The 9,086-nt window shown below is 43.0% G+C and overlaps 1 protein-coding gene across 1 annotated transcript in view; it reads right to left on the bottom strand.

Annotated features, from left to right (window-relative positions):
- LOC142427655 (small ribosomal subunit protein RACK1-like) overlaps window positions 1-8,293 on the bottom strand; it is a 29,273-nt gene extending 20,980 nt beyond the window's left edge. Inside the window, exon 1 of the mRNA XM_075532825.1 lies at window positions 8,065-8,293. Coding sequence (XP_075388940.1) covers window positions 8,065-8,293 — 229 coding nt within the window. The remainder of the gene's footprint in view (window positions 1-8,064) is intronic.
- Window positions 8,294-9,086: the final 793 nt, after the last annotated feature.

The raw sequence follows: 9,086 nt of genomic DNA on the forward strand, positions 1-9,086 counted from the left end.
TGAATGTAAGCAATGTAACAAAGCTTTTACTCAATCTACTGCCCTCAATGTACATATGCGAATTCACAATGGACAGAGACCTTATGAATGTAAGGAATGTAAGAAAACCTTTACTCAAATGACTAGCCTCAATCAACATGTAAGAACTCACAGTGGAGAGAAGCCGTATGAATGTAAGGAATGTAAAAGAACTTTTTCTCAATCAGCCTCCCTCAATAAACATATGAGAATTCACAGTGGAGAGAGGCCTTATCAATGTAAGTAATGCAAAAGAGACTCTTCTCAATCTACTACCCTCAAAAATCATGAAACTTCACTGTGGAGAGGGGCCTTATCAATGTAAGGAATGTAAGAAACCTTTCCAGCATTTTGTTTAGCTTCAGTCAACATAGTGGAATGCTCAGTGGAGAGAGGCTTTAGGAATCTAAGAAAACTTTTACTCTCTCTAATTGCCTCAGTGAATATATGAGACTTAAGTGGAGAGAGACCTTATGAATATAAGGAAAATGAGGGAACTTTTACTGTATTCTCACTGAACATATGAGAATTCACAGTGGAAAATGGCCTTATCAATGTAAGGAATGTGAGAAAACGGACTCAGTCTGCTAGCCTCACACAAAATATAAGAATTCACAGTGTCCTGAGGACAATATTGCTCTTCAGAGAAGCCAAAGCACAGAGAGAACTATAGGGCCAGCAACACTACAAGATATGGCATCCCTGACTGACTCCCCTCACTGACCCATACAGCTTCAGGGGACAACACTGGAGACCATGTGGGAATTACATCTGATCTGACCCCACCACACTGAGATGGAACACTAAGGGCCTACAACAGAACAGCAAGGGGAACAGAACAACAAAGTGACCAGGGAATACGAAAAGTGCCTTTGGGGCCAGGGTTTGACACCCCATGAGACTCCACCAGAAAAAATTCCTAAAGATCAACAAATGGACTTTGAATTATTTACAGGCTTTTCTCTTTTTTCATTCTGTTGTTTTTATGATTTTGTTTTCTTTTGTTGCTTTGTTTTCACTGTCTTGTTTTTTGTGCATATTATCTCTGCAGGCCTATCTAAATAAGGTAGGTGGGATAAACAATGGGGAGGAGAAAACAATGGGACTGATGGTTCTAGGGAACATGGGAGAAGGGGAGGCAGGGAAAAGGAAGTGGGTGTTAAAATCCCAGGGACAAGGGAATAACAATTGATCCAAAATCAATGGCAAGGAGGGTATAAGAAGCCTGGTAGGGCTTGATTAAGGCCAATGTAACTGGGAGGAATTACTGAAACCCAAATGAAGGCTGAACATGATAGTGGGATAAAAGCAAATAGGGGAAAAACTAGAAGGCAAAGGGCAATTGTAGAGATCTAAAAACAGATATGTATATGTGTAAATGTATATAGAATGATGGGGAAATTGCTCTAGGTGCATATATGTATAGGTTTAGTGTTAAGGAAGCAGATGGACATTGGGCCTGTACTCAAGTACTCCCTCAATGTAAGAACACTTTATTCTATTAACCAGGCATTCCACAATGTTCACTTTCCCAACACAATTGCTGAGGACAAAGTGGGTGCATGAGCAAAGATGTTGTTGCCAGGCTATCAAACAATAAAGCATCTGGCTGATAAGCAACAAAGTTCACATGGAAGAAGCACATCAGTCTGTGATCACAAGTTTTTGATAGCCTCTATAAGTTATCAAGGGTTCCTGAGGGAGGGAGCATGGAAGAGGGAGGGGAGAAAAGCAAAGAGCTGATACCAAGGGCTCAAGAAGAAAGAAAATGCCCCTTCCCCCAGAAGAATTTGTTTCAAAGGATGACATTGATTCTGCAGCACCCAGAGAGGGACATATCTCATCAGAGCACATGGCAGCAGATGAACGGGGAGGAGGAGAGACTGGAGAATGGCCTGGCCCACCAGACTGTGAGGAAGATGTTCCTGATTGGAGCAGCCAGTCCACAGAGAGGACAACAAGGCTGGCCCCACTATGAGACACGATGCCCCTCACTGACCCATGGCGCTACAGGGGACAGCACTGGAGACACAGTGTGGGAATTGCGTCCGACCTGATCCCACCACACTGAGGCAAAGCACTGGGGGAGTGCAGTGGAACAGCAAGGGAATGGAGCAGCAAGGTCCCCAGGGAATGCTGAAAGTGGACTTTGGGGCCAGGGCGTGCTGCCTCAACAGACTGGACTGGAAAACACTCCTAAAGCCAACAAATGATCCTTGAACTAACTACACGCTCTTCTTTCTTGATGTGTTTTGTTCTTTGTCAGTGGTTTGTTGTTGTTTTGTTGTATACTGTTGCTTTGTTTTCCTCTGTCTTGTTTTTGTGCATGTTATTATCTCCACAGATCTGTCTAAATAAGACAGGCTGGATGAACTATCTGGAGGAAAAATAATGGGACCAACAGTTCCGGGGGACTTGGGATAGGGGGAGGTGGGGGATAAGGAAGTGGTGATAACAAACCCAGCAACAAGGGAACAACATGGTATCTAAATTGCTGGTGAGGTGGGAGTGGCAGGCCTGGTAGGGAATGATCAAGGGTAAGGTAACGAAGAGGTATATCTGTAACCCAGGTGGGGAAGGAGCATGGTAGTGGAGTAGGAGGACAGTCAAGGGAAATAGAGGAAAGAGCTAGGGGGGAAAGGGCATTTATAGAGGTCTAGACAAAGACATGTACATGCAAATATATAGGAGGATGGGGAAATAGGTCTATGTGCCTATATTTATAGGTTTAGTATTAAAGTGGCGGAAGGACCTTGGGCCTCTACTCAAGCACTCCCTCAATGCATGAATACTTTTTTCTATTAAATTGGTATTCTATGATGCTCATCCTAACAACCACTGAAGCCGAAGCGGGTGAACAAGCAAATGTGGTGAAGAAAGCTGATGGTGCCTGGCTATCAAAATATTTAGTGTCTGGGATCTTAAAGGCTTGATGATAAACAAGCGGCCATCTAGTTCAGAAGCAACAAAGCCCACATGGAAGAACACATCAGCCTGTGTGAGCACATGGTTCCGAAGGGATCGGTTATCAGGCATCAAAGAACAAACAATTCATATCATTGGGTGCACACTTCCATGATACGATCGCTGAGGACAAACGGGTGCATAAGCAAATGTGGCGAAAAACAGATGGTGCCCGGCTATCGAAAGAGATAGTGTCTGGGGTCTTAAAGACTTGAAGGTGAACAAGTGGCCATCTAGCTCAGAAGCAACAAAGCCTACATGGAAGAAGCACACCAGCCTGTGCAATCACAAGGTGTCGAAGGGATCTGGTATAAGGCATCATCAGGAAAAAAAATAACATCTTACCATAGCAAATGAAGGGGGAAGTGCAGAGTGGAGACCCAAAACCAATTTGTCGGCCACTGGGGATCCTCCCACAGAGATGTCTAGAGGACGAGATGAGTCAGTCAGGGTGCAACGTAGCACTGATGAAGGATACAGCTTTCCTCCAGTGCCTAAATGCTTCCTTCCTCCCCTGCACCCCCCTCTCGCCCCCACTATCATCTGAATTCTACCTTGCAAGTCTGGATAGAGCAGAGGATGTACACTGGAGCAGATAGGGGCTGGAGGCACAGTGAATCCAGGATGGATAATACCTTCGGGACAATGGGTGAGGGGCGATACTTGGAGGGTAGAGGGTGAGTGGGTTGGAAAGGGGGAATGGATTACAAAGATCTACATGTGACCTCACTGGGGAATGGACAACAGAAAAGGGGGTGAAGGGAGATGCCAGATAGGGCAAGATATGACAAAATAACAATTTATAAATTATCAAGGGCTCATGAGGGAGCAGGGAGGGAGGGAGAATAAAAGGACCTGATGCAAAGGGCTTAAGTGGAGAGCAAATGCTTTGAAAATGAATAGGACAAAGAATGTACAGATGTGCTTTATACAATTGATGTATGTATATGTATGGATTGGTTTAAGAGTTGTATGAGTCCCTAATAAAAGGCTTAAAAAAGAAGAAGAAAATGCAGAAACTTGGTGAGTTTCAATAATCAAAACAAATGAAAATAAAATTACTAAAAATGGAGACATCGGGGGTAATGTATTTAAATATTTACTTTAAATAAAAAAACAAAAGGAAAAGTCATTTAACATTAGTAAACCAGCACAGTAAGTGGAAAACAGTTTCAACAAAAACAATAAGGTATCAACAATGAGTACTATTCCCTTAGCTCAATCAGCAACCAAGCTAAAATGTAGAGTTAAAATCCTTCAAAACTGGATTCCTCATCATCATCTGTATCCCAATGCAGAGCTTCAGCTGGTGTGAGGTCATCATAGATGCTGTCCTCACTGAGATCGCCATCATCACTACTGCTGTCATTTTCATACAAAGCAGTCTTCACTGCCATCCAAAGCATTACTATTACTACATTTCTGGAAGGCACGTCGCACCATGTCTTCTGGAATGTCTTCCCATGCATCTCGAACCCACTTTGTTGTTAACTCTGTTAGGATTCATTGGATTTCCTCCTTTTGTTAATTGGGCTTCACCAGATGACACCCATTCATGCCACATCCTTCGCACATGGTCTTTAAAAGGCTTATTCAAAGATACATCCAGAGGCTGCAGTACAGATGTAAGCCCACCTGGAATCACGGCTAAAGTAACTTTACTAGATTTTGCCAATTTTTTTATGTCATCCGGTAGGAGGGCTCTGAAAATATCCCAAACAAATGACGATGGCTTTTTCTTTAGGGCTGCTCCTGGTCATTGGTTCCAAATTTTTTCCAGCCATTTTTTTCCCATCTTCATCCATCCAGCCTTTAACATGTGCATGCACAGAAATTTTTGGTGGGAAATTGATCTTTTTAGGCAAGGTCTTTTAAAAATAATGACAGGACGCAGCTTAGTTCCATTAGCCAAACGTGATAGAACAAGGGTAAAGTGTTTTTTTTGTTTTTTTCATTTCCTGCGGTTTTGAGAAAAATGTTTTTTTCTCCTTAACTTGCCATAGTTCTGTTGATTGGAAGATCAAAATTCATGGCAGTTTCATCCATATTCTCAATATCTGCCAGGTCATAATTATAAATTGTCGCGCGCCAGGTCTTGCCAGCAAGAAAAGACACGTAACAACAGGATTCTTCCACAGGCGTTTAATGCGGGTTCAATTTTCAGACCCCGAAGCCTCAAACTGCTGCTGCTTATATACGCTCTGTGGGGACGTGCTGTGCATTGATTGGTGCGTTTGCCAGAACCTTCGTTTGCATACTCCAGGGTGGAGTTATGACTACGTCATCTCAGCAGCGCGCACGCGCTAAGTGGTTGTTTACCACTTAACTGGGCCACCGCCCTGACTGCCCAGCGCCATCTTGTAATGGCGGTGAGAGCTGCGGCTTCCCACATCTCCTCCTTTCTTATTTATTTTAAGCCTAATCCATCGATCAATCCCGGAGCCTCCAGCAGCTCCAGGAGATCAAGATGGATATAAGAACCCAAATCTGGTCACCCTGATGCGTGCAATGAGCAAAGCTCCACATGGTGCAAGGGCTGACCAAGATCCAATTTCTGTCACTCTTCCCAGTGCAATGGGACAATTCCCTTGGGGTGCAAGAGCTGACAACTTATGGGGGTTAATTTTCTTTTAACAAAGAAAGCCAAAGATCATGGGAACCACCCTGCTCAATCGCTAATAATGCCTGCATAATGATGACTTTGTCACATTTTTTCTGGGCCTTAAGCTTGCAGAGCAACCATAGCAACAACACTCCTCCACAGCATATAATTGCAGGAAATGTAAATACTCCCACCCACTCTTTAAAGTAGGAAAAAGCAGTAGAAAGCCAAGAAGTAAAATCTTCAACAGTTATAGGTTTCATTCGTGTGCCATTAAGAGTCGTAATTTGCATCCGAAGTTGTTCTTGAAGTTCTTCTAGCTCAGCTGTCCATTGTCCAGTAAGGTACTGGGATATGTTCTTGCTGCTAAAAGAAGACTCATTCAAGAATTTTAAAGGTGTTATGCACAAATTAGGTGTAGAAGAAATACAACTTAATTGCACCATGCTAGTAAGAGTGTCCACTTGTTGTTGTAGTGAATCAACTCTCTGATTCACTAGCAGTATTCCAGACATTAATCGAGCATCTGTTTTCTGAGCTGTGGATAACGCTTCTGATGTAGATTGCGTAATATTATTAATGACATTTGCTGTCATTACTTGATTAGACATAGCCAATCCTGCTGTAACCGCTGCCACAGCTGAAACCGTAATGGCTGTGATAATTGCTGCGGTAATGCCAAAATCTCTTTTTCTTCTATAAAGTGTGGCAAATAGGAAAGGCATTAGGATCTGCTTCAACAGGTATGGGTATCATAGTGGGAATTTTTACCATCAAAGCAAATGGCACAGAGCCATTCCAACATTCAGCAAGCCAACACTGACTGCTAGAGCTATTACATGAAGCTTCCCAAAAACTATTATTACTGTGACTAATGTTGAATGTTATCAAAAAGAAAAATGGGGCCTGAACACAAACAGGTGATGGCTTAAATTGTACCTTTCATATATTAACCATAGTTTTTACACTCAACTTCTTTGTACTGGTATTGTATATGCCTGTGACATTATACAAAGTATCATTAATTCCAAACAGTTTTGCAAAAGGAGTTACTATTGTAGATGCTCCACGCTGATTATACAATATCCATTCATACGGCCAAGTATTATCAGAACCAGTGGTATTAGTGCTACTATTCCATTTTGCTTTACCTAAAGCTGGAGTCATATCAAAACCTGGTATAATAGGTTTGTTCTGATAATTTGGAGACTGACACTGAGTAAAAGAAGGCAGAAAACCTTTTTCAGGTGAACAACTAGGTAATACGGCACGTCTGGTCACATTAGGTGGCGCTACTGATTCATTAATAGGCCCAGAGGGCCTGGATCCTTCACGAATCACCATGAGTGTTGTTATATTCACAACTTTTCCTTTCTCAGAGGTACCATTTCCACCTGTAGCACCTTGTACAACCTTCGTAAGGGTAGATATAATATTATTAAGTGCAGAGTCTCTAGAAGGATCCACCCACTTGACTAAAGATCCATTTCTTACATATATACAAGGTGCATTAGTATTAATGGTAAATAAATTCTGCACACTTGGCGCACTGCAACACAATAGTGCGAGCCTCTGCGCGAGTAATTGGAAACTTAATGCGTAGGGTGGCAGCAGGCACATGATACAGCGCATGAAAGTAGCCGCCAATACTGCAGCAGCCAGTCCTGCATTTGTCAAAGGACCGCCAACTTCCCTGCAAGCCTTCATCCATGCCTGCAATCCTTTGGACTTCCATGGCGTTATAACTGTTCTACATTCTTTAGTACACTGCTCAAAAACTAGCTGCTCAATGAGAGGCATGGCTGTGTCTTGATCTCCAAAATTTTTTCCTGCTGCTTCCAACATTCGTGCCACAAAATCTGAAAAAGGTTCGGTAGGTCCCTGTACAATTTTTGTTAAGTTGCCCCTAACCTCTCCTTTATTAGGTAAAGTTCTCCATGCTTTGCTTGCAGCAGAATTTATTTGCTGATATACTTGCAATGGATATGCTGTCTGATTATTAGCCCACCTCCCTTGGCCTGTAAGCATTTCAAAATCCCATGCTGGCTGCCCTGCCACAGCATTTTCTCTAGTCTGAGCTGTTAATAAATCCTGCCATAAAGATTTCCATTCCAGGTATTGCCCTGTGGTCAATACTGCTTTTGTTACAAATGTCCAATCGGCAGGAGTCATAGCATGGCCTGTAAGCCTTTCAATTAAAGATTGAGTATAATTTTCACTTACCCCGTAAGCTCTCACAGCTTCAGCTAAGTCCTTCACTTGTTTGTGTTCTACGGGTGTATGATAACGAGCATTATTCTGGTCCTCAAACACTGGATACATTTGTTGAATTGCTCTACGGGTATTGGGTGGGCAGAAGGAGTAGCCACACCCTTTCTGCTTGTCTTCCTTATAAGGAGGTGGTGCTGACGGGCTCACAGCTGTCTTCCGTAGAGCACTATACTGCCCTCTTTTGGTCGCTTTTAGTGCGTCATACCGACCTTCCTCATAGCGAACAGCTACCTGCTCTAACTGCTCCTCCTCCTCCTCTGATAGTTCCAAGAGTTCTAATTCTCGCCACGGATATAAAGGCTCCGAATGGCAGGCACAGTTTTTCTTTTGCTGATCAGCTTCCTCCCCTAATTTTATCTGCGCAGTTTCTTCCTTTTTGGCAACTCTGTGCTGCCTTTTCCGAGTCTCCTTAGACTCGTCCCGTTCTGTTTCTGACATGCTTTCCTGAACGTCCTCCAAAGCCTGCTGTCCCTGTTGTAATGGCTGTCTACACTCTTTATCCTCAATACATGCTTTTATTAACTTCCAGATGGGTCTAGTTCCCGATTTCAATTTCCCTTCTTTTGCAGCTCGGTCTACATCCCAGCCCAGTTTATTCCAACTCGCCAAAGTTAGAGAACCTGTAGATACAAACCACGGTGCTATCTCATCCACATTTGTTACAAACTTACGCAACGTTGGCTCTGAAATTTTTAATCCTCTCTTCCTTAATAAAGCATCAAGCGCTGTAACCATGGTGTTTATTGCTACGTTCCCCATATTCCCTACTTATGTAGACAAGAATTTAACACACAGCTTCACACGGTTTATGTGCAAGATAAGAAGCAGCAGGCTGTCCGCCGTTGAAACCGAAAGTGAAAGTATTAGAATGCATACAATAGTTTGCAGCTTTAGCAATCGTTCAGGCTCATATCTCTCAGAACTTACCTCTATAATTCCGTGTGGTTCTGAATCCTCCCTGGTGGGGGGTCTCCGCTCCTGCCTTAGATGATCGTAAATTTCGCGGGTTCTCGGCACCAATTGTCGCGTGCCAGGTCTCACCAGCAAGAAAAGACGCACCACAACAGGATTCTTCCACAAGCATTTAATTTAACCATGGTCTTTATTGCTGCGTTCCCCATATTCCCTACTTATGTATACAAGGATTTAACACACAGATTCACAAGGGTTTATCTACACCCGATTTAAAAAGCGGCAGGCTGTCCGCCATTGAAACTGAAAGCGGAAGTGT

This window comes from Tenrec ecaudatus, chromosome 15 (genome assembly GCF_050624435.1).
Source record: "Tenrec ecaudatus isolate mTenEca1 chromosome 15, mTenEca1.hap1, whole genome shotgun sequence".
Classification (NCBI taxonomy): Eukaryota; Metazoa; Chordata; class Mammalia; order Afrosoricida; family Tenrecidae; genus Tenrec; species Tenrec ecaudatus.